The sequence below is a fragment of the Crinia signifera genome, chromosome 2 (genome assembly GCF_055691185.1).
Source record: "Crinia signifera chromosome 2, ASM5569118v1, whole genome shotgun sequence".
NCBI classification, from domain to species: domain Eukaryota; kingdom Metazoa; phylum Chordata; class Amphibia; order Anura; family Myobatrachidae; genus Crinia; species Crinia signifera.
Genome location: NC_139218.1, coordinates 47,789,629 through 47,815,241, shown reverse-complemented (window position 1 = coordinate 47,815,241; position 25,613 = coordinate 47,789,629). Strand labels below are relative to the sequence as shown.

At 42.5% G+C, this 25,613-nt stretch overlaps 2 protein-coding genes across 6 annotated transcripts in view; one reads left to right on the top strand and one right to left on the bottom strand.

Annotated features, from left to right (window-relative positions):
• CMSS1 (cms1 ribosomal small subunit homolog) overlaps nt 1–25,613 on the top strand; it is a 313,649-nt gene that overhangs the window by 25,072 nt on the left and 262,964 nt on the right. The gene's annotated exons all lie outside the window — the stretch shown is intronic.
• The window catches only part of FILIP1L (filamin A interacting protein 1 like), a 249,078-nt gene continuing 223,761 nt past the window's right edge, over nt 297–25,613 (bottom strand). The window contains exons 1-2 of one of the 2 annotated variants that reach the window (XM_083171979.1): nt 19,208–19,553; nt 297–3,378 (exon numbers count right to left, since the gene is read on the bottom strand). In XM_083171979.1, coding sequence (XP_083028105.1) covers nt 612–3,378; nt 19,208–19,215 — 2,775 coding nt within the window. In that variant the 5' untranslated portion in view covers nt 19,216–19,553 and the 3' untranslated portion in view covers nt 297–611. Of the gene's footprint in view, nt 3,379–19,207; nt 19,554–25,613 lie in introns of those variants that run through there. The other variant, XM_083171978.1, reaches the window with a different exon arrangement.

The window sequence follows — 25,613 nt, the reverse complement described above, 5'->3', positions numbered from 1 at the left end:
CCCAAGTCCCCAAGGAAAAATAAATAAGAAATTCCCAATGTAACATTAAAAACTTGACTCTCGTATGTGTCTACCAAAGAGATATTTAACAAGTCTTTTCGCTAAAGCAATCCATTTTAACATATGTAAAATAAATTGACTACTCCCCAGATCATTTTATAGCGTGTATGTGTTAAACGTGGCCAAAATTGTAGCCTATATTGCCAATTAAAACATTTTAAATGCAAGCAGATAAAACATATTTTATAGTGTATCCTATTACCAAAAGACAGTACTAAAAAAACAAAACAAAAAAATCGTATTCTTCAAAGTTTTTTGAACTCGGCACAATGACTTCACTCACAAAATTTAATTTGTGGAAAAATATTACAAGAAATGCATTTAATACAAGTGCACACTAAATATGTACTCCATACAGGTATTGTGAATGAAAAAAAATAGGATACACAGTGTATGCACACCCAAGTAAACTAAACATACAACAGAAACAAACGATGGTTCCATATGTTGTGCAGGAAATGCACACCGCTCTCCACAAAATAAAGTTTTCAAAATCTGTGAATTGGTGCAAAACCTGTGTATTTAGTAGGAGATGCGGGTGGGGAGATAAATCAGTTATGGATGTTACTTACTGTAATTTGTGATTGCCGTGATAATGGAGTAGCTGTTGGTGTTATAGTAATACTGCTGGTGATTTTATTTGCGGGTTTACTTGCAATTCCATTAGTAAGTGAATGTCTTTTCTCTGGCACTGGCGTAAAAGGACTTGTAGGTGTTCCTAAGTGGATATGTATTTTATTGTCCTCAGTAGTGATTACACTTGAAGTTGAGCTAGAACTGTTTGACCTTTGGAATTGCCAACCGGCTTGTTTGTCAGGCGATACCCTGAAAACTGCATGAGTTCCACCTATCTCCATTGGCTCTGGAGAAAGAACACGGTCTGGAGAGCTTGATGAACTTGTCAATGCCAGTACCTGGAGAGGAGACATTGTTCTGTCTGGAGTGATAGATCCGCATGAATCGGGGCTTCTGGGCCTTACAAAAGAAGTCATTGTAAGAGGTGGCACTGCTTGGTCTGGTGTCACATATCCATCCATTACTCTGGACTTCACAGGTGTCATGGAGCCATTTTGAATAATTGTTATTCTTTGTTTTGGAGTTCCGCAGCTTGGTATTACTGCTGTACTTGTAAAGCAGTGTGCGTTTTCTGTAGTAGGACTAGTTATTTCAAGTGTGGCAGTATTTTGTCCATGATCTGGTGTGACTTTTATATGTAAAGGCTGCCCAGGGGTATGCGTAAGGACCATGTCTCCTGGATTAATGTAATTTCCATTCTGTTTTAATTGTACTTTTCCATTTTGTCCCTGTTGTGAATTAGATTTTGTCCATGGTGATCTTAATTTTCTATTGTTGTTTAAAGAATTGCCATTGGATGAATTACATTTAAAAGCCACCATTGAGTCTTCATCATTTGTGTCCTCATCCTCATTATCACTTTCTTGATATAGTTGTCCGTTTATAACTGCTCTTTCCAAAGGAACAAGACTTTTGTAATCTGGTGGTTCATTATATACAGGATCTGTCTGCACCTCTTTTGAAAACACTTGAAAGTCTGAAATCCTCCTTCCATTGAGACTTGGCCTTAGGCTCTTACTAAATCGGCGATACCTTTCAAGCTCCTTGGAGAGATTCTCCATTTCTTTTGACAGTTCTTTGTTTCTGTTTTCTTGCTGATTGAGCTTCCGCTGAAGAACGGAGTGATCTCCCTTCAAACGACAAATAGTATCTTCTGTTTTCATGTAGTCATGGATCTTTTCTTTCAGGGCAGTCACCTCTCTGGAAAGGTGACCCGATTTTGCCTCCTCTTCTTTAAGCTTCGTAAGCAATATTTTTTCTTGGAAAGTTCCTGATTTCTCGGCCAGTTTATAGTTGGCCAGTTCCATTTTTACAACTTCAAGTTCTTCCGAAAACATTTTGGCTTTCTGCTGCTCGTTGTAATATCTTTTCTCCAGAGATTCAAACTCATCCTCCGTTTTCATGAGGTCATCCTCCATTGATTTCATTTGCTTTAGGGTGTGTTTTAACCTTTCAACCTCTTGAGTAAGCTCTCTGATTTTATTGTTTTCTTGGTAGAAGACTTCAGATTGCTTATTTTCTTGCTTGTTTTTGTTCTTTAGAAATTCCTTTTCTATCAATTCGAGTGACTGCAGCTTCTTCTTGAGGATGGTGACCTTTGACGTGAGATCATTTCCCTTCTCTTCCTCCGCCCTAAATTTGCTTTTAAGTTCCTCGTTTTCTTTTGTAATGGTGTGCATCTTCTCTTGTAGTTCTGTCTTGGATTTTAGAGACTTCTTGCTTTCTTCTATCAGCTTTTCTGTAATGGACGTCACCTTGTTTTGTTCCTGCTGTAGATGCGCATTGGCGGATTTTAACTTATCTTCAGTTTGCCTAATTTTTTCAGTGAGAGTCTTCCTTTCTTCCACAAGCATCACCGTTAAGGTTTTAAGTTTGGTTAGATCTTCTTTTAGTATGTTTTCTGTCTTTTCAAGCTTTACCTCAAGAACTTCCAGTTCCCGGATTCTAACTTTCAGACTTTCTAGCTCGTTACACAGTTGCTTGGTGCTTGTCCGTTCTTTTTCCATGGTGAATTTAATAGACTGGCATTCTTGCTTACTTTTATTAAATGCATCTTCTAATTTCTCCAGCTCATTGATTCTTTTGCTTAACTTGTCTACCTCAACTTTAAGGTTTTTACTTTGTGATGACTCTTTTTCTAGTTTTTTATTGAGGTCTTTGCATTGTTCTTCCATTTTGATAAGCTCTTCGTCCTTGCCTTCCATTTCCAGCAGTCGTTTTCGTAGCTCCTCCACCTCGGCCATTAGGCTGGAGTTTCCACATTCTCCCTTATTCATCTTCTCTCTTAGGTCATGGAGTTCATCTTCGGCTTTTCTCAAGGTCTTGTTTGTTTCCTCAAGCTCATCAATTTGTCTGCTCAGAGCTGCCAGCTTTAGTCTGAGTTGGCGGTTCTGAGTTTCTTCACTGGTTAGTTTGGCCATCATGGATTCGTGCTCTTGAAAGAACTTACTTTCCTGACTTTGTAGTTCAGTTTCAAGTCTGTTTGATTTTTGCTCCTCTTCTTCCGCTTTTATTTCTACAACGACAAGTTTATCCTGTGCTTTTTGGGCGGTTGATGTTAGCTCTTGGATCTTGGCACCCTGCACGTGTAACTGTTCTGTTAACCTCTGTTGCTCATCAACCACAATTAACGCAAACGATTTCAACTTGGTGAGCTCATCCTGGAGTTTGGTTATTTTTTTGTGGTTCTCTTTCTCCTTTTTAGCTTGGTAGGTTGTTTCTTGTTCAATCAGCTTTTTTAACCTGGAAAATAAGGAACACATAAGCTATAGAGAGTGTGTTTGAAATAAGAATATAGTCTTAAAATGCAGACATTGTAAAATGACAATGGGATATCATTGCAGTCCTATGGACGTAATTTTGTTACATTTCCCTAGTTGACCTTATTCTGTAAAAATTATGTTTTCATTATTTTACGCTTGTCTCCAAATCGACATTGCTAGGATACAGGTTTTATGTTAACTACTAGGGGGAGATTGAGTTAGGGGCAGGGTGTACTTAGTATCCGGAGCTGCATGGGAAAATCTGTGTTAAATGGAAATCTGTGTTAAGGCCCTCATACACCAGAATGATGTCTGAATCTCAATGGGTCATGCAACGGATTGTGTGCACATTGGGGGTTATTCTGATTCACTCGGAATGGACAAAACCATATGCACTGCAGGTGGGGCTGATGTAACATGTACAGAGAGTTAGATTTTGGTGTTATATTGTTTCTGTGCAGGGTAAATACTGGCTGCTTTTTTTTTTTTTACACTGCTATATATATATATATATATATATATATATATATACACCACCCAAATCTAACTCTCTGCACATGTTACATCAGGCACCCCCCCCCCCCCCCACCACCTCTTCGCAGTGCACTTGGTTTTGTCCATTAGAGAGTGATTGTGCCTTTCCGAGTGAATCCGAATAACCCCCATTGTAAGTAAGATCTTTACGATGCGCGGTCCCGCGAGTCGAGGGGTCGGCCCTCAGATCATATGTGCTGCATGCATGATCCGTCGGCTTTCATTGTGGTCGTAAGCAGATTGTATGTGCTTTTATAGCACATACAAACGCTTGTTCGATCGCACTTATGAACAGTATACGCTCCAGTCATTCAGGTGTATGGCCAGCTTTAAAGTAAAGACTAAGCATTTTAACACACAGGGAGACCCATAGATTGTGCAGATTCTCTGAGTTGGGACGCGTTAGAAATAGAAGTTTGCAAAAAATCGACCAAAAACTAATCTTGTAAAGCTGGGCATACACTATACAATGATATGGCAGATCTTCTGACAAATCTGGCTGATTGAAATGAGAAACTGGTAATGAATGGGAGCAAATATCAATTATCCGTTTGCTCCCAAACACTGGAAAATGGGCAAAAAAACCCTATTTTAGACAATTTGTTATATTTGTTTGTTTTCCATATTTTTATTCCAACCAGAACGGTCTGCCAGATAATTGTATAGTGTATGCCCAGCTTTAAGCTTGAGTCACTGGCTGCGTTTAGCAGGATGCAGCAGAACAGGACCTGTTTGGCAGGATACACCTTGTTGGGTTCACACAAGCCAGACATTGCGTTTTGGCAGAATGCAGCCTAACAGGATCTGCTGTGTCCAGCTAGTGTAGTGGTTCTCAACCTTGGTCCTCAGGACCCCAACACAGTGCATGTCCAGGTCTCCACACAGAATCACAAGTGAAATAATTAGCTCCACCTGTGGTTCTTTTAAAATGTATCCGTGACTAATGAGTGCACCTGCTGGGTGACCTAGAAAATGTGAACTGTGTGGGGGTCTTGAGGAGTGAGGTTGAGAACCACTGGGCTAGTGCCACAGTTATTAAGAAGCTGGGTTTGCAGCACAGTGAACACATACTTTCAAATGTGTGTGTTCTAGTTGTTATCCGGTCGTCCTGCCATCCTGCTGAAACGCAGCAAGCTGCGGTCGCTTCTGGTGGGTGCGGCAATGCTGCATATGTGTAGACGGCCACATAGAACCGCATTTGCAAATCCCTTCCTGCCAAACGGGTCCAATTGAATGGGTTTTGCTAAAACACAATGTGTGGCCCAAGCCTTAAGGGGCTGAGGAAAAACGCAATAGGACCATATGGGTGATCCTTGTCTGACCAAACGAATGGGCGTGTGGCGAGCAAGCAGGACATTCTAATCTGTCCAATGTTTACGGATATAACCTAATTTTTTATCATCCTATTTCAAGACAGTGCACAGCTAGAGTCCTTTCTGTTACCACTCTAAACTTGACAAAAAGCTTTATTTATTCTAGATATACAACATCACCATAAGTCAACCACCTGCCTCTCTAAAAAAAAAAAAACTAACAATGGGGGAGATATATCAAGCGGTGTAAAGTATGGAAAAGTTGACCATAGGAACCAAACTGCTTTGAGGCAGCATTCATCAAGGGCATTTTATATAAGATGGGTAGAAGCTGATTAATAGCTGTGGGCAAAGTCCCCAGCTATTCCGATCTGTTCCACATTACACTCTAATAATGATCACATTGCCAGCATAGACATTGTCTTTGTGTGGGCACCTTTTGGCTTCTAAAGTCCAACCGTGTAGACAGGATAAAAGTTGCACAATTTGTATCCCAGCTAGAAGCATCTCCGTACATTTCCTGAATACCTGCACACATTTGTCAGTAATGCCAGGTGCTCTTTTGCTGTATACCATTTGATGATTTAGGGCATTTCACAACCCAAGAAATCCAGATACTGCACCAACTAAATCTCTGCATTGTGTACACAGTAAGCAGTATTCAGCTATAAATGTCCTGTATCCCATCACCGAGTCGACAATGTCTAGGTCAGCAGTCACTAGGTTGACCACTATTGGTCAACAGTGATTAGGTTGGCACTTAAGAATGGTTGACAGACTCAAGGTAGACATTGACAGAATGTCGACACAAGCTTTAGGTCCTCATAATTGACATTTTTTTCATGTGCAGTCCGACTTGGTTTATACTTAACTATCCACATGGGCATAGAGGGAGAATATAATACAGGGAGAATATAATAGTGTGCCCGATGCATGGTGCGCGGACGTGGTACATGTACATATACGGTGTCCATGTTAAAAAAAAATTGTCAACATTTTGGATGTCGACCATGTCGATCTAAAGCATGTTTCGACCTTCTGTCACTCTCCTTCTAGTCACTGTCGACCATTAGTGGTTGACCTAGACATTGTAGATCTTTTATACCAGTGGTGGCCAAACTTGTCCTCAAGGTCTGCCAACAGTTCATGTTTCTCAGGCAACCTGGGGATATAGTAGGAATGAATGCAGCAGGTTTGAAAATGTGACAGTTAGTAATGACTACAGCTGTGCACCAGCTAGGTGATCTGGAAAACGTGGACCATTGGAAGAACTCAAGGACCTGTTTGGCCTATCCTGGTCAATACCATAAAACCAATGTAGATTTTCAATATAGTCCTATTTAAATGATGATGATAGAGTGATGCCTTATGGTTGACATACAGAAGGTTGACATAGACACAAGCAAAAGGTTGTAATTTTTCAAAATCGGGTTTTTCACGATTCCTCTAGCATTTTTTTTCCTGCTATGTTAATTGCCAGCTTTTCCATATCGTTAAATTTGCTGCCATCTTTATAGTCCTGTCTGTGCAGAAAGCACTCATGGTTAATATAGGAGGGGTTGTGACATCATTAGGGTGGATCACAGTAAGCTGCATATTTGTAGCTAGGTAATTATAGGCTGTCACAGAACAGATGAACACTTTGCACGCTTGCCCTACATGATCGGGGACAGAAATGTGGAATTGCTTTCATATTTATTTGGCAGCTTTCTCATTCATCATCAGTGATAAAATCACAATGGGCGGGATGTAATGAGGTTCGATTTCAGCTGCCTTACGGCATGCCGACCAAACTGACTTTTTATTTTATTTTTAAACCTTCTGATTTTTGGCCGGCATCCCGCACGGCCGCCGAAATCGGATTTCATTACATCCCACCAGAAGTTGCCATTTTCTCACAAACTTCCCTTTATTTCGCAAACCGTGTTGTTATCGGTTCTTAGTGAGAATAATGGCCTGCATTCCCATGAATATTGGTCCAATACACAAAATGGCCGCCTTCACTGTGTGGTACAAAAACAAGTGCTTAAATAGCACATATGCTGGCTATTCTGGCTTCCTTATATCATGAATAGGAAACATGTGATCTCAAGGATCATTACATTGCACAAATACACGCTTGACATTTCCAAATGTAAAGGAAATACAAGGTATAGAAATGAATCTCTGCTTGTTAATCAGTCCGTGCAGCTTACCGGCTCTCTAAATAGAGGCCGTGAGGTATTGAGGCAGGTTTTGTGGCCTCCGCACCCTGGTGATGCCAATCTGAAAGGACTTGTGGAGGCTATGCTCTCTTACTAAGATAACTAGACAGAGCTGGCTCATGTAAATTTATGTGCTTAGGGAGAGATTCCCTGCACAGCATGATCTCATAAACACAAATATTGTTATACCCGTCCCATAGATCCTGACATCCTGGATTCAGAGGAATTATTCTCATGACTCCAAGGTTGGCACAGGCCTGCTTATGGATCAGTGCCAGAAGTATATTACTGAACTGAATGTTTCTGTAAGTGTTCTGTGAGACTAACCACTTGCCTTGTGTAACTGCTGAAAGTGGAGAAAAAAACCCTGTTTACCAGCAGTATTAATATAGATAGATATATAGTTATAACCTTCACATGAAATACAACTTTTATACAATTATATCTAGTATGGTATTTAATCTAATTCTTATACCATTGCTAGATTAAGTAAATGGGTCTTGGTTCCATTCTGTAAGAAGCACATAAGTTTCCATCCATTGGGGCAGGTGTATGATGGTGCGTTATGGGGGTATCAGTGCACATGCTATGTGCACTGATACCGCTTCTCCCCAATGTATGAAGCAGCCGGTGTGTGGTAAATGACTATGCACCCCTGTCCATATCGACGCTGCTATCTAAATGATAGCAGGCCGATATGCAAGGCGACTGTATGAATGGTCAGCAGCGCTGACCGCTCCCCCCCGCTGCTGCTATCTGCTTTGCCAGCAGCAGCGCTGAAATAAAAGTTAGTTTAGGCTGACTTTCTGAAGGGTAAATAAATCATTTGATAGCGACCATCAAATGATTTCTCTCCCCTTCAGCCGCATGCGCGGGGATGTGGTCTCGTACACATCCCTTTGCATGCTAGCAAGTGGTTGTGGGGGGGGGGGGGGGGCTGCCTTCAACGCTGACCTGTTCGCTAGGCTGTGAGTATATGCAGCTTAGCGCAAGCAGGTCTGAATCAGGCCCACAGTGGGCTACTGGGGGTAAGATAAACGCACATGAAACTACTCAGATTTGTGTCTGACCTATGCCTGCTGATAGGGGGAGAAGGGGCATTCTAATGTAGGCCAAGTACAGTTAGGGCCTAAGTGTGAACATGCACAGATCGGCCTCTGGGTGCTGCTGAGAACGTCTCAGGAAGCCATGTTCTTGGCGCATGGTTTGGATCAGGTGCACAATCACTGATAATAGGGATCGTTGGGATTGGCTGATTGGAAATGCACCACGTTTCCTGATAGCGGTTCTCTTCATTGCTCATACATATATTCTGCTTTTCTATGCATGGTTTAGCAATACTTTTTCAAACACTGTTTAATACAGGGGTTCCCAATCTTTTTCTAATCATGGCACCCTAGAGTATCAGAATTTTTCCACGGCACCCCTAGGCCCAAAACAAATATATATATAAAATTAACTAGATTGTGTTTATATGTGCTTCTTAGGTTCCGCTATGTGGTAAAGGGCAGGATTTGCTTCTGATTATACACCTATTTTATGATTGGCAGCCACCAGCACTGGCTTTGTCCATAAATAATTGATCATAAATCATTTGAATTGGTCCCGGACCACCAACCCGTGGCACCCCTGCAAGAGTCTTGAGGCACCGCAGGGAGCCACGGCACACAGTTTGAGAACCACTGGATTAATAAATTGTATACAATGTAATAAATTTATCACCGTAAAATGTAATATCACCATTAATTGGAACTATTCCAGGAAAAAAAAGAGTAATGTTGCCACTTCATTTGAAGTACCTACAGTTGTAGACAATGTTGTTGTAAAATAAGTTGATCATAGAGGACTATTTATTTTCTTGCATTGTGATGTTTTAGCAGTCATGGAGCCTAGTCTCATCACTGAGTACAGGTGGTTGTGTTATTCCAGATGAGGAGTTGTCTCATGACTCATCCGGATTTATGATCTTATTCACATGGCAGATTAGGAGCCTCGAGGGGTGATGTCACATGTACAGAGTTGCAGCATAACACGCACAGGTCACGGTACCCCAAGGGTATAGTTGGCCATACACTACTGCAATGTAACAACTGTACGTTCTAAAGTAGCATGGCGTACCGGCTTGCATATAATTCATATGCTGAATGGCTTTCCTGCAGACTGTCTGTCTGTCTGTCTGTCTGTCTGTCTGTCTGTCTGTCTGTCTATCTATCTATCTATCTATCTATCTATCTATCTATCTATTTATCTATCATAGCTAAATACTCCTCACTTCTATGAGGTGAAGTACTGCCACTGATCACTAGAGGCCACTCAAGGGACCAAATTACTTCGTTGTGTGCTAAAAGATGTCATAACAGAAAGTGAAAGCAATTTTTGTAGCGACAGTGATCTGTTTTAAACTTACTGCATATGGACAGAGAGAGTTGTGAAGACAGACATTGGAGGTAAGAGCAGATAGGGACTGGGGATAAGGAGGGCAGTTTGTTAGCTTAAAAACTGTCACCGCTCACAAATAAAAGTACATAGTAACATAGTAATTATTTATTTATTAAGTTTCTTATATAGCGCATACATATTATGCAGCACTTTACAGAGTATAGTTGAACATTCACATCAGTCCCTGCCCCAGTGGAGCTTACACTCTATATTCCCTACCACATGTACACACACACACACACAGACATTCTAGGGTTCATTTTGTTGGAAGCCAATTGACCTACCAGTATATTTTTGGATTGTGGGAGGAAACCGGAGTACCCGGAGTAAACCCACGCAAACACAGGGAGAATATACAAACTCCGCACAGTTAGGGCCATGGTGGGGATAGAACCCATGACCTCAGCTTTTGACAAGCTTTTTAGCTAATCTATTATAATTGGCTTGTACGCAGCAGTCACAGATCACCTCCTGAGAAGGCCACAGTTATGCCATCACAGCCAACCTAAACCACGCAATCCTCATCCGCGAATTCCCAATCAGAAGCCTAGCTGTGACTGAGATCCTTGTGACTCTGAATTTCTTGTAGGTGCCATATACACATTCACTATCAGTCTGGAACATCACGTGTAGATGCTTTTCCTGCAAAGCAGCCCAATGTACTTTAAGAATGCCTGGATTTTCACGGTTGATCTACCAACACCTTCCTAAAGCTCATTACAGTGCTGTACGTTTGAACTTGACAGCATAAAATATATACTACCCTTGCTTACTCTCCTGGAACAGCACGTCACCTTTCTGCATTCCACCCAATTATCCTGATCAGAAGGTGGGAGGGGATGACGTGATTCGCATAATCTCGGGCCGGCTAGCGATGCAAAGAATCCCTGCATTGTGGACCAGGGGCGGGGACATAACGGCATAATTTGCATTACCGTGCCCTACATACTTGAAGCTCTCCTTGAGGTATATTCCTTCCAAAGTGCTGCTATAGCCCAGACTTGCCAGCCCACCATTACAAAACACCACGCCTCCTCCTTCCCTTTTCTTATATATGGGGACAGATTTGCTAAAACGGATACAAATTTAAAGTAGATCCTAGCAGTTATTTATTTCGTAGATTTTAGAAAAGTGATAGTTGGGGGGATTTTATGGTCATCTGTAGTAATTTTTTTTTGCAGATGGGAGCGAATGCCGCAGGGTCAATTGTTTGTGGTGAGTGCTGCAACAAAATATACCCAACTAAGACTTGGGCAAAGTACTGGGTGCGCTGCGTTGGTTCACCCCAGAGCCCGATTTTGGGCTCTAGAATTTGTGCAGAATTATGCATGCCCATCGGTAAAACAATTGAATATTGGGCGTTGCGAGCCCATTCCATATGGGCACCCAAAAACCAATCACCCCTCCCTCCTCAGAATGTGACTATGCACCTTTTGAGATAAAGGAGTGTATTCAATGCTTTCTGCGAGCTGTGACAGCGAGCAGGGCTGCCTGCTCGCTGTCACAGCTCACAGGGTCCGTATTCAACTGACCCCCTGCACGCGCCGTTTCCCCCTTGCTAGGTTTTTGGAGTGAGGGGGAAGCGGCGTATGCAGCGCTAAAACAGCGAGGCCTGAGACTAAATGCAGCGGGCTCCCTGCATTAGCCGTGAGCCTCGCTGTTTGGGGGAATCCTTGCTGTCCTCTGACAGTGAGGATTCCCCCAGAACGTAGAATAGAGCAAGCGGCTGGCGCGGGGGTTAAACAGCAAGGATCGCTTGTTTTCGGCATTGAATACACCCTATAGATACAGGGGGGCTGATTCAGAGATGAATGTACATCAGTTTGCGTTGTGTATATTGGGCCTAATGCAGACCTGATAGCTGCTGTGTAAATATGCAGCGCCCATTGAACAGATAGGCGCCGCCGACTTATAGTAAACTCTGCGTTGTGGATTAATGTGCACCTGTGCGGATGGATGTGTGTGGATAGCGTATCATTTGCAACTGAGCGAAAATGACCGCATAGCCCAGGACTTACTTGGTGACTATGATAAATACAGGCTTATCCAGCCTGGCGCTGACCTCACACACCCTCCCTTAAAACGCTTGTGCAACCTGCATTTTCCTTTACGCCGGGTAAATTTATTAAAGCTTCTAAAAATTCAAATAGTTGATATTTTCAAAAGCAACCAACCATATTCTGTATATGATTTTGTAGGATGCAATAGAGAAATGTTAGACAGAATCTGATTGGTTGGTATGGTACGGGCATTATCGCCTCTCTTCATTTAAAAAAAAAAATGTACCCATACTCTTCTAACGCTGATTTTATTTCTAACATTTGTTTATTATATCAACAACAGCACGTCGTTCCTGGCTTTTTATAATCAACAATTTGTGCTACTGTTTTTTTTTTATTTAGTTTTTTTTTTAAAGTTGCTATTATTAGAAATGTTGTTTTTTGTTGTGTTTTTTTTTTTTTTTTTACATTTTATTACAGTTCATCTTGCAAAGCATCTTAGACAAACAGACGGAATACATTCTAACTTTTAATTATAGTTTATCTTTTTACCCACTTCAGTCAACTTCTTTGAGTGGTTTTAAAGGGGCACTAATATTAAATACAAAACATGGTTGCTTTTGTTTGTTTTGTAATATTGTTTAAATCCGACAGACAATACAGCGGCGACTTTCAAAAACGCTTTGGCAAACTATACCTCTTGAGTGAAAACAAGAAGGGATATATATATTGCAAAGAGTCTGTGATCTATAAATACATTTGTATATAATATAATCACAGTATAGCGGTGCTCGCAGCACTAAACTAAAACAAGATCTTGTAATCCAACTTTGTATTTAATAGCAATTAAATATTATTGGATCACAATTACAGTTTGTGTGTGCGCGAGCACTTGCGTGTCCTTTTCATAAATCCAAAGGCCTTTTTTTCAGTCGGACTCTTGTCACAGACTCACCCCAAGAGACTGTACTGCTAAACAGATGACGGTTTCCTGGTAAAACTGTATTCTGTAAGCAAGCCAGATAATCTAATCATAATTTGATGGTGTCATCCAGATTCTGTGTTGATGATGTAATTTCATTCTAATCCACATGTGGTATACAGCTATACGTTAGCCAGCCCACCACCTGCATCTCATCAGTGTTTCGCTCAAAATATTCCACACTGTGTGTGTCCTCATATTTATCTAATCTGCAAATACCCAGCACTGTAAAAGCGAGCTGCTCAGATCTCGATTCCTTTCCCGTCCACCCCATGCTTTTAGGAATACTGTCACTCAGTAGATCCTAACTAAATCTGATCTGTTCTCTCATGTTGATATCATCTGCATTTTTCCAAGCACATCCCAAACCTAGTAATGTCTGGTGCTAAAGATCTGTTGTATTTTTATGCAATATTGTATTCTCTTCATTAAGGTCTACGGACTTGGGTTATGATTTGTCATCTTTCAGCATGACTGTTATTCTGATCAGGTTGTCAACACTAAGAAGGTCTAAGGAGAAAGTAAAGAACTCTGTAGTTAAAAGCACTTAAGGTGCTTTTAACAAGGGCTTTAACAAGGTACAGGTGGGAGACATTCTTCACAGGAAGATGAGCAGCAGAACATGGGGACATGCACTGATACTAGAGGGAGGAAGATTCAGGGGAAATTTGAGGAAGAATTACTTCACAGAAAGGGTAGTGGATAAGTGGAATAGCCTCCCATCAGAGGTGGTAGTAGTACAATTTAAACATGCTTGGGATAGGCATAGTGATATCCTTACAAAGAAATAAGGATCACATATGGTTTCAGGCAACATGTTTAAAAAAGGGGCAGACTAGATGGGCCAAGTGGTTCTTATCTGCCGTCAAATTCTATAATGTCCATACACACTGGGCGATTTTGCCCATTGTGTATGGTCACTGATGATGGGGAAAATTGCTGGCCCAGTTTTAGCAATTTTCCTGGGGTTGTACGATTTCCATAGCGGGGCGCTATGGATAGTCGTCCACTCTGTTGCTCACCTGCTGGTAACACCAGCAGAGGAGCGGCCGGGCCAGCTATGTTGCGAGAGTGCTCATTGTTGGCCCGTACACACTGGGTGGCTTTCGAGCTGAAAGCAGCTCAGACGAGAAAACGGAGCAGCTTTCAGCTCAAAGTCGCCCAGTGTGTACGGGCCATTACCCTGCTGCTAATTTTCAGGTAATTACCTTTCCTCTTGGGTGAAAAGCTATTCAGCATTTGCCTAAAATTGATCATTACTGCTTGAAAACCCCCAGATTCCACATAAACTCAGAGGAAAGGTCCACATAAAGTCACCTCTGGTATTTATCATGCCGGGAAACTCATTAGATTCTGCACTTTACGCAAAACCAGGTGGTTACCAGAGGGTTTACATTGCAGTGAAATGGAAACCTATCATTTTTGTGTGGTAAAACTCTAATTGGCCATTCAGTTATTTTTACAAACCATGATGATGGAGCAATTCAATTGTTTTGGGTGCCCATTAATTATCCCGCTTGTCACACCAGAACAGACGGAGTTGGCTAGACACGACTAAAGAACTCTGGTAGAAGACACTTTAAGCAATTCTACTTGCCACCATAAGAGGTGGCGATCACCAGGCGGCACTAAACAGAGCAACAATTGCATTGCTCCATCGTGGGGCGAAACCAGTGAACTTTCCCGTAATTGGCTATGTCTCATAATGTCGACATCCTGAATCAGAGTAGTCTTGTGTCAGCATTCCGAATGTCAACCAGTTAACTGGAACCTGATCTATGCAGTTTTCACTGCAAATAGGGGAAAAATGCAAAATATCTGGAGAGCAACTATGCTGTAATGGATTGCGTCTTTTTCTGTAAGAGAACTTGTTGTAATACATAGGGGTTTATTTACTAAGATGGGAGTTCTGTTGAAGATGGGATGTTGCTATGGGCAACCAATCATATTCTTTTATCTTCTAGAAGGTACTAAGAAGTCAATTTGGATTGGTTGCTATTGGCAACATCCCAGCTTTAATAGAACTCCCATCTTCGTTAATAAACCCCATAAACTGAAAGAAAAAAAAACATATACTGTAATGCAATCCTGAGGCACAGAACACAGGCTTACAATATTATTAAATGTTACTCTAATGCAGACATATACAAACTATGGCCCTCCAGCTGTTGTGAAACTACACGTCCCAGCATGCCTTGCCAAAGTTTTGGCATTTCCTAATAGCAAAACTGTGGCAAGGCATGATGGGACTTGTAGTTTCAAAACAGCTGCAGGGCCATAGTTTGGACATGCCTGTTGTAGTGGCAATTCTGCATAACTGGAAATGTTCAGTTGTCTTCGCATGACGTCAACTGGCAAGTGAACGTAACTTGTAGAAAAGCCAGCTGACGGCAGGAAATAAACTGCATGTAAATACAATTGATTGGACAGTTGTTGAATACGATTTGATGCAAGCTGAGTTTTGGCTGAATTGTACATTCAGTCATTTTTGCTGTTCTACTGTATACTGCACTTACATGCAGTGGTGATACTAGTTGCAATGTGTGACCTCACTGAAGCTGAATACACACTTTTAAATAATTGATACCAATATGATAAATGCTCCGATACATTGGATCAATGTTCACCTGTACACAATGAGAATGTCTTCCTCAGTGTGTGCTTTCTTTGAATCACTGCAGGAACGTATCGGCTACTGTCTTGTATACACATTATCCAGATATCGGCCCCATCAACTAGTTATTTGCTGACCAATAATTTGATGAAACTGCCTTAATCAAAGTATACAAAATATAATGAATATTAGTTAAAAAAGGGTCTTCTGCCTCCATGTGTAGAGATTGGATATACTGTACACTTATGAGAACTGTATTTTCACTGTGTATCCTTTTGCAATCCTGAGTAATCTGTGCTCATATGTAAATGCATTTTTAGGCAGGTGTGCAAATAGTTGTTGTCTTGGTTTTTTTCTTCTTTCCAGCCAAGCATTGATTGCATCACGCTGTAAAGCAAGGTGCTGTGCCAAGTGCTCCTTGACAGATAAACATGTTTTTCTGGTGTACTTTATCCTTACAGTACCAAGTGCAGCACTACCTTGCTTACAGGAACTGTGTTGCCACCTCTTCATGGTCATACTTGCACCAGTGGCCAAAGTATGCGACAACGCACACAGGGACAAGGGATGTTTGACCAAGATATCCCATAACAGTCTGTAAGGGTTGCCACTATAACAAAGCACATTCCATATGAAGGCATTAAAAGCCCTTCAGTTATGGTGCAGTCCACATTAATGTTCCCTAATCTGTGCATCTTCCTCTGTAAGGGAACTGTAGCTATATTGAAGGTCGGGCCGTTGTTTCCCGTGACAGCTCCGTTCTGCTCCTGTGCATTATCTACAGATTACATGTGAAGCCTTGTTGGCATAAAATGCACTGCACCTGTGGAACCCAGTCTCACACATGGATTCTGTGTGTCAAACCTAGGTCTTCTGTGGTGGCATCGGAAGTTATTTAATGTTGGGGGGGATGGGGGGTTTGTAAAAGTGATGGTAACTAAATTAAAACATTTTTCACTTATTCCAGTTAGTATTATTTTTTATTGTAATTGGCTTTCTAGTTGTTGTGCCTGCATGCTGGGAGTTGTAGTTCCACCACTGAACAATACGCCAATATCTTTTGATTCTAACCTTCCCGGCTGTCACCAGCGGTGGCTGCCCTGCTCGAAGAACTTCTCTCATTTAGCAGCAACCTAACACATCTGGGAAGGAGACTTTGTTTGCCTGAAAATAGGCTTTTCGTGTTTGATAGTCACAAGTCTCATTTCTTAACATGATGTGAAATGCAGTGGTCTGCTGCAACCAATAGTAGCTAATCGAATCTAGTCTTTCATTAATCTGACTACACTCTACTACGAATGGGACATATACAAGAGTTCTGTGTTCTGAGCAATTTAGTGAGGGAGATTTCACACAGTCTTGATCTCCCGTACACACTGAGAGATTTGTGCTGAGCGATTTAGTATAGGAAATTTGTGTTAAGCAAAAAAAAAAAAAATTTTAAAAAGGGGTTGGTAATGGAGGGTGGCGTAGACGCTTCTTAAAACACAGAACATTTGCTAATCGATCTGACTAAAAGATAATGCATGCATGAATGATCTAGACTGGCGATAATCGCGCATCACCATCGCTATGGGTCATGCACATTGAGTGATATCTGCTTCATTTCTAAGCAATTTAGCTAAATCGCTTAGAAATTAAGCTAAAATCTCCCCGTGTGTATAGCCCATTAGAGCTGATTTCTGATTAGCTGCTACTGTAGGTTTTTCAGCACAATATGGCTCTCTGCTGCACACTAATGAAATCCCTGTGTCAAACTGTAAGCGGGGTATTTAATCTCCGGCAGCCATCTCCCGACGGGAAGATGGCTGCGGGGCCCTATTCATTGCTGTCTTCCTCGACCGCATTGAGCAGGGGATCTCGGCAGAACGAGCCCGACTTCACAAGCAGTTGGGCTTGTTCTGCCGGGAAGTGACGAGCTCCCAACTGCAGCTTGCCTCTTCCCGGCCACAGCTCGCAGCCACGCCCCCTTCTCGTCCCATTGCAGGCGGGACATTGAATCCCACCTGCGAGTTCTCGGTCGAGCAGACCAGTTCCCTTCTCCGTTAAACAGACCGAGAAAGGGACAGGGTCACGGCTGTCAGGCCAGCTCGACAGCCGTGGTCCAAGACTGAATACCCCCTAAATGACAGCAAGGTGCAGCTCTAAAACTGACATGGTACTAGAGGTTTGTAGAAGGAAGGCTGATGAAAATCTAAATCTCCAGTAAAATAAGACATAGCTGCCCTGGACACAAGACTGTACAGCTCCACAGGATGCATGTTCCATACGTGTCCATTTTATGTGTCTGAATCACAAAGCTATGAGTCAAATGACACTTTATATTTAGTGGGTTTTCTTTGGAAAGGCCTTGTATGGGCAACCAGTTCCCTGGCACTTCCGTGAGAAATGACAGCACTGCTGACTTTATCGTGTATCTGTGACTTTTGTTGAATTTCTAGAGAACTCTCAGCACAGCCTCATAAGACGTTGTACATGGGAATTGTGGAAGTACAAATTAGAAAGTGTTTTCCTTTGCACAGCCGCTGCCAGACCATCTGAATTGCAGCTGGTACGGCTTTGAGGATGTTTTGATGCTCTGCCGGCTGGCTGCACTATTCTCTCTGGTACATATCGTCTCCAGAGAATTAGTGCAGCAAATATTTTTAATTTGGCTTTAATATGCGACGGCAGACGGCAAAGTTCAATGTTTTGATAAAAATATGAACAAAATCACAATGCTTTTATTTTCTAGATACACCCAGAATGCAGTATGTTGTTGTTTCCGCCAATAACACGGGCCTTTGTTTTGTATACATATATGGCGTTAATACTGCCACACAGCTGGCACCATTGTACATTATTGGTAAAACCATTTTCCTAAGCGCTCGCTCTCGCTCTCTCTCTCTCTCTCTCTTTCTTTCTCTCTCTCTCTCTCTCATGTATCAAGCTTCAAAAAGTGATACAACGGAGAGTGATAAACCGCCAGCCAATCAGCTCCTAACTTTGATGTTACTGGCTTGGTTTGAAAAATGACAGGTAGGTGCTGATTGGCTGGTTCTTTATCACTCTCCAATTCATCACTTTTTCAAGCTTGATACATCTGGGCCTCTGTCATGCTCTGTTTGTGTATGCATCTCCCCAAATGATTTACTTTTGTTTCCACCATCCCCTGTCCCATACAGGACTCATTGTAACAATCCCTGCAAGCTAAGCATACATAACAAACCTAAAAGAGACCGTATCAATACACATGTATCAGGGCAACGCTGTACAACAGTCCAAAGTATGTATAATGTAGGAGAGTAAAGAAACTACTCCTCATTATTGTACATTACACAGAGCAATTACATATTGTGCTGTGGTATTGCCGGTCACGTCATTACCTTCCCATTAGCGCAACCTTTTCCTTGCCAGAAAGCTGAACGGTTGTAGTCTGCAGACTACAGCCATTATTTCTTTACACCGAAACCTTTCTAGTTGCGCTGTAGAACCACATATCCCAGCATGCCCAGACTGCTACTGAGCGACATGACTTTCTGGAAATTATTGTTCTGCAACAGTTGACATGGCCTCATCTTTTTTGTTATACAGACAGTCACTAAAGCCTACTGTCTTGCTGCTCCTGCATGTTCATTGACACCATGGCATTTCTTCTCATGGACAGTATTAGATTTGTGGGGTCAGGTCCCACTGAGAACAATACTGTAACTTCTTTGTAAAACCACATACGTGCTATGTTACCTGCACATTTCAGTGACCCCTTTTCCCACGGCGCTGTGTATAATTATTTAGCACCGTCCTTCACATAGAGGCTTCTCCCGACACTACTCCTTACATTCCTCCGGCTGTCTCTGCGTTCTTTAGCATTAGCACCAAGTACACGCTTCCTCCCTCCAGGATAGTGTCCCAGCAAAGCTGCCTGCTCCTTAAAACTTTAACTTGACATTGTTTTCTGGCTGGAGGTTAATTTGAGTCTGTCCGGTGTTGTGTTTAGTCTGCTCAAGAACAATAGCAGTGAGATTGACTTTTATGGAGTTCCTCCAGCTTTATGAAGTCCAGTCGTATCCGCATTGTAATCCTTTACTAATGTACTGGAGACAGAACTTTATTATGCTAATATTAGCTGTGCCACTTTTTTTTTTTCCTTAAACCACTATTTTCCCCTGATTCGGTGCACATGGTATGTCGAGGAATTTTTGTTACTTTTCTGTAGAAATCCTGGCATTGGCTGATGGTTTTTGGGTTAGCAAATGTTACTGTAGCTTGATAACGTGACTGTATTATCCCCTCTAGGGCGTGCAAGACCCTCTGATGTGATAGTTCCGTTTTACACTGACCTCTATACCCTGGAGCACCCTGCCTGCTGCTGGAGACCTCCTAATGTGATAGATGCCTTTTACACTAATCTCTGAGCCTCAGAGCACACAGCCTGGTGCCAGAGACCCCCAATGTGATAGATGCCTTTAACACTAATCTCTGAGCCTTGGAGCACCCTGCCTGCTACTAGAGACCCCCTAATGTGATAGATGCCTTTTACACTAATCTGTGAGCCTTGGAGCACCCAGCCTGCTACCAGGGACCCCCAAAGTGATAGATGCCTTTTACACTAATCTGTGAGCCTTGGAGCACCCAGCCTGCCACCAGAGACCCCCTAATGTGATAGATGCCTTTTACACTAATCTGTGAGCCTTGGAGCACCCTGCCTGCTACCAGAGACCCCCTAATGTGATAGATGCCTTTTACACTAATCTGTGAGCCTTGGAGCACCCAGCCTGCTACCAGAGACCCCTAATGTGATAGATGCCTGAGCTTCAAAGCCTTGCTACCAGGGACCCCCAAAGTGATAGATGCCTTTTACACTAATCTGTGAGCCTTGGAGCACCCTGCCTGCTACCAGGGACCCCCAAAGTGATAGATGCCTTTTACACAAATGTCTGAGCTTCGGAGCACCCTGCCTGGTGTCTGAGACTCCCAATGTGATAGATGCATCATACACTGACCTCTGCACCTCAGGACATGCTGCCTCAGACCCCCCAACAGAATAGATGCAGTTTACACTAACCCCTGCACCCGAGGACATGCTGCCTGCTGCTGCTCCGTATGCTGCAGGACCCTCCAATGTAATAGATGCAGTTTACACTAACCCTCGCACCCCAGGGATATGCTGCCTGCTGCTGCTGCTGCTCTGTATGCTGCAGGACCCTCCAATGTAATAGATGCATTTGGCAGTTCCCCTGCACCCCAGGACATGCTGCCTGCTGCTCTGTATGCTGCAGGACCCTCCAATGTAATAGATGCATTTGGCAGTTCCCCTGCACCCCAGGACATGCTGCCTGCTGCTCTGTATGCTGCAGGACCCTCCAATGTAATAGATGCATTTGGCAGTTCCCCTGCACCCCAGGACATGCTGCCTGCTGCTGCTGCTCCGTATGCTGCAGGACCCTCCAATGTAATAGATGCATTTTGCAGTAACCCCTGCATCCCAGGACGAACTGCCTGCTGCTGCTCTGTATGCTGCAGGACCCTCCAATGTAATAGATGCATTTAGCAGTTATGCCACATTCCCATAATTTAGTGCAGAAAACTCATTTAAATATAAAGTAAAGCTAAATTACAAAGTCACTGCTGCTAGCAAGAGCTTTAGAAATCCAGGTCACCAAGTACAGATACATATGTTTTAGGTATGTCTAAAAAAAAAAAAAAGAAAAAGAAAAAGTGAACTTTTAAGCAAAGACCTTTCCCTAGCACTGCTACAGTCCACAGAGCTGTCTGCAAGCTGCCTTATGCTTCACTGGGAAACGTTTTTGCAACTCTTCCCCCACTTTAAGCAGACTTTTATTTCCAAAAGCCATGCAGCTATACGGGAGACAGTTCAGTCAGAGACAACCGTGCCATTCAGTCCTGAGAAGGAAGATCACCACCTCCCCTTACAGCCTCTTACCTGGGGTCGTACAGCTGTAAGGCACCGCGGCAGCAGTTGCTGTCCCATAGAGGGACGGACTTCTTGGAGAGGCTGATTTCTCCCAGGCATGAGATGTGAGCATTCCAATGGTAACTGCAAACAATGAAAGATAGCCTCCCTGCTTGTCCCAAGCCTATAGAGCATTACGTCATGGCACTGCCATATAAGGCGCTCTGTTGTACAGGCACGCTGCTGTCTGACTAGTGCACTTTAATGTTAGCCAGAACTTTGAAAGTTTATTAATGCGTCCTGGCTCCAGCTGAAGTTCAAGACTGTGTGAAATCTTTCATTTTTCTCTGCAGTTCAGGCCGAACAAGAATGTGCGGAAGGCTTGGGTTACAGCAACCTCTGTCTTTATTATTGATAATAAAGGCATTGGGAGTCATTAGTGACTAGCTCATGACATTTTCTAGCATGAAATAACAAGAACTTGCTGACTGCTTTCTCTGTGATCCGGCTTCACTTTTGCATATAGCTGGGCTGCTCTTCTCTCAAGGATGTGGATCTGAATTCTGTGACTGTTTCTACAGAGGGGGCTCTTGGGGGGGGGGGGGGGGGGGGGGGGGGGGTAGTATTTTATTTCCTGATGATGTAACTACGAAACAATCCTTGAAGTGATGATGGGAAGGCCAGATGAAATACATTTCTCTTTTGTTCCACATTTAGGCTTTCTTGTTTCCATGCCGGTTTGATGCAGGATGTTGAAAGATAATTCTGTCTTGTATATTGCGTTTTTTTATGAAGTTTGTGGAAATTGCCAGTGCTATGTATATCGCTTAGGATTTATGTACAGTATTAGTTAAAAGCCTGTTAAAAAGCCTGATTTCACCCCATTCCAACGGATCGGGCTGACGGGGGGTCCAAGGTGGCTGGAGAGGAATTGTATCCAACTTCTCTGAGGGGAGAAGTTGCATAGTGTATGGACACCTTTACTCCTTATCTGCTCCTACCTCAAATCTCTGTCTTCGCAGCTTCCGTTCCTCTCTCTTAATACTCAGCAAGTTTGAAACAGATCATTTTGCTTTCACTTTCTGTTAAGGAGCAATTGGCTCTGTTGAGTGGCCTCTACTGGTCGCTGGTGGTACTTCACCTCAGAAGTGAGGAGTATTTAGCCTTTTATAGATCTGTATTTTGTCTGCAGCTAGAAATAGCATCAGTATTAGCAATTACCGATTTGTTGTTTCTTATCTTGGAAAATTCATTTCTGGTCATAATAAAATGTCATTATTTGGGCGCAGATTCATGGACTCCTTCACCATATGTGAATGAACTTTCATTCATGAACTAAAATCAAAGCAGGATAACTGCCAGGCCAGTGTGGCTGTGCTAGTGATCATGTGAACTTGGCAAGTCCTATACATTGATTGCACATTTTGTTTGTGATTGTGGTTAGGTTTGAATCTATATCATCGCTGTCCATACACGCTGGGCAAAATCGCCCATTGTGTATGGACCTTAAGTGCCTAGTATGCTAAATAGGACCTTGGCTGCTGCTTTACACCAATCGGATGATAAATTTAGGAAAAGGACGAAACCATGGGAATCGCTACCCATTTTGGGGCATTTATGTACCAGATACTGGTTTTCTTGCATCATATGGTGCAAGAAGGATTGATGTATGAGGACATATTTGTACAGCACAGCTTCCACAACCAGAAGTCCATTCTGTGTCATTTACATACAACTAAAGAATAGACTAATGCAATACCTGTACTGTGGTGTGCGGGGGGGTCTCCATCACCTCCCAGCTGCCTACTGCTCCCCTGCAGCCGGGACAGCTCAGCGTGGCTGTTCCCAGAGCCGCCTCCTCCCCCCTGCAGCCGGAAGGACGTCTGGCTGCCTTGCTAGGGGAGGAGAGTTTTACCTTCCGGGGTCCAGGAGGACCTGCAAGAAGGTAAGCTGGAGGGAGGGGGAGAGGGAGGTCGGCGGGGTTGCGGCGGAGCCGGCGAAAAGAAGCCCATAGGCTTCTATAGGGTATCGGCGCGGCCGGGTTTTAATACAAAACAGGGGTTTTACCGCATTTTCAGCTTAATACATCTCGCCCAATTTCTCCATAGTCTGCCGTATCGGTGGAATGCATGTATTTTTCCCCTATGAATGGCTGCACCCACTGTGCGCAGGACCTCTGCAAACTAGGCACATGTGAGTGCGATTTAGGGGCAATTAAGTCATTTTAGTAATGAAACAGTACTTTTTTTCACTATGTTTGTTCCTTTGCAGCCTTTATCTCACATGTCATTACATATACTGTTTTGTTTATCATTTGGACTTGATTTTTTTTTTTTTTTTTAGTACATTGTTTTTGTAGAACAGAAAACCAACAGGCTAATACTAAGTTAATAGTTAACATCTCTGTGTGGTATTCAGCTGTGCCTGACATGGGAGGTTAAATATACATAAAGAATTATTGGTTCAGCTCTGAAGGACAGTGAAGCTAAAAAGCAAAGGTCAGACCTCATGGTAGAAATATGGCTTCAAACCAGTTATTAGCAATACTGCTTAAGAATGCTAGTTTGCATGATTTATCTCTTATGGTGCTTGTGGAAGCAAAACATTTAGCACAATAAAACCTCTGAGTAGATTGCCTCTTATTTTCCCAATATCCAAAACCACTTATTGCCTGTAACTTGTACAGCTCCCTGACACAGGCCGTAGTTTCTCTTAAGGCTCCATACACTGAGGGATCGTATGCGGCAATTTTGCATACAATATAGCGTATGAAATACCATTCACTGCCCCGGAATGTGATGTATTCTTGGTGCAGCAGTGGGCATCCAATCCGATGCGCACTGGACAGTGCATCGAATAGAAATGACGATTTGACACATGATATATTGGTGCGATGCATCAAAATCGTTTCAAAAAGGGACAAATTGCACTAGTTTATAGCCACCTTTACAGTCCCACAAAAAAACGGAGACCCAAATTAGGAATTAGTTACCTGGTCTCTGTTCTGAACAGCGCTGGAAACTCTAGGTTGTCTACATCCTCTTTTTTCACTTTTAATGATTCAGTGTCCTTTGTCATAGTTCTCTAAGAGCCTCTCCCACATTCTGGATCACTTATTTGGCTCAATTTATACACCACCTTCTTGGCAGCAATATGTCTCAGCAAATTCCTCTCTTTGTACCTCTTTGATTATGACATTATGAAAACCAGCGAGCATATATATATTTAATACAGAAGCATGACCCAAATACCTTACCAACAATGTAGACCTATTAGCCCTCAGCAATATTACCCTATCTATATATCTAGTAATATAATAGAATTCTTGAAGCTAATGCATACAAAGCGATTATTTCAGTCCATGGAGGGAATCGAATTAGCACTGCTCTCGTTAAGGGGGTATTCAATGTGCCGGTGCTTCCCAACAGGGGAAATATTGGCACTCGCCAATTCAATGCTGCCGTTAACAATAGCATCGAAAGGTGTCAAATCTGACTTTAAAAAAAAAAAAAAAGCCGGATCTGTTTTGACGGAAACGGATTCACGGCCTTTTTTCATCAATTCGTGGACGTTTTCACCGATTCGCTGACTTTCTGTCAATATAGCCAGAAATTTAATTCCGGCTGTCGTGTTACTGTCAGATCAACCAATCATGGCCCAGGATATTAACCCTTGAAGAAGTCTCTTATAAGCGAAACGCGTAGGGTAACCGCTCATTGGACCCATTCTGTGTATAAAACTGGATTTTGACTCCAAAAAAAGGGTGAACTGTGTATGATCAGGTGTGTGATTCTATGTAGCTTTCATTGATTTTTTAATTGTACTTATTAAGCTGACCATGTGCAAGTGCATAAAATAAATACCATTTTGTCTTTTATAAGGGTGTCATTATTTTACTTCTGACCATCTTTATTCTAGAATAGCACCCTCTCTTATACCCCTTTCAGACAGAAAAATCCCAAAAACCCGGGTAGAACTAGGCAGCAAGGTGCTGACCCTCTTTCACACAGGAGCAAAAACCCGGGTATTTCCCGTGTCGACCCCTTTCACACAGAAGCCGGATTTTTCCTGCAAAACTCTGTGTGTCATAAGAATAGGACCGTTTTAAAGGCACACAGAGATGAGGTCATCAAAAGTGGGTGGTGACTGCTCACTGCATTGCATTAACCATGGCATGACACAAGGATATGTTGTAAACAAGTTTTATTGTTTTTATATACTGGAAGGTACATGTTA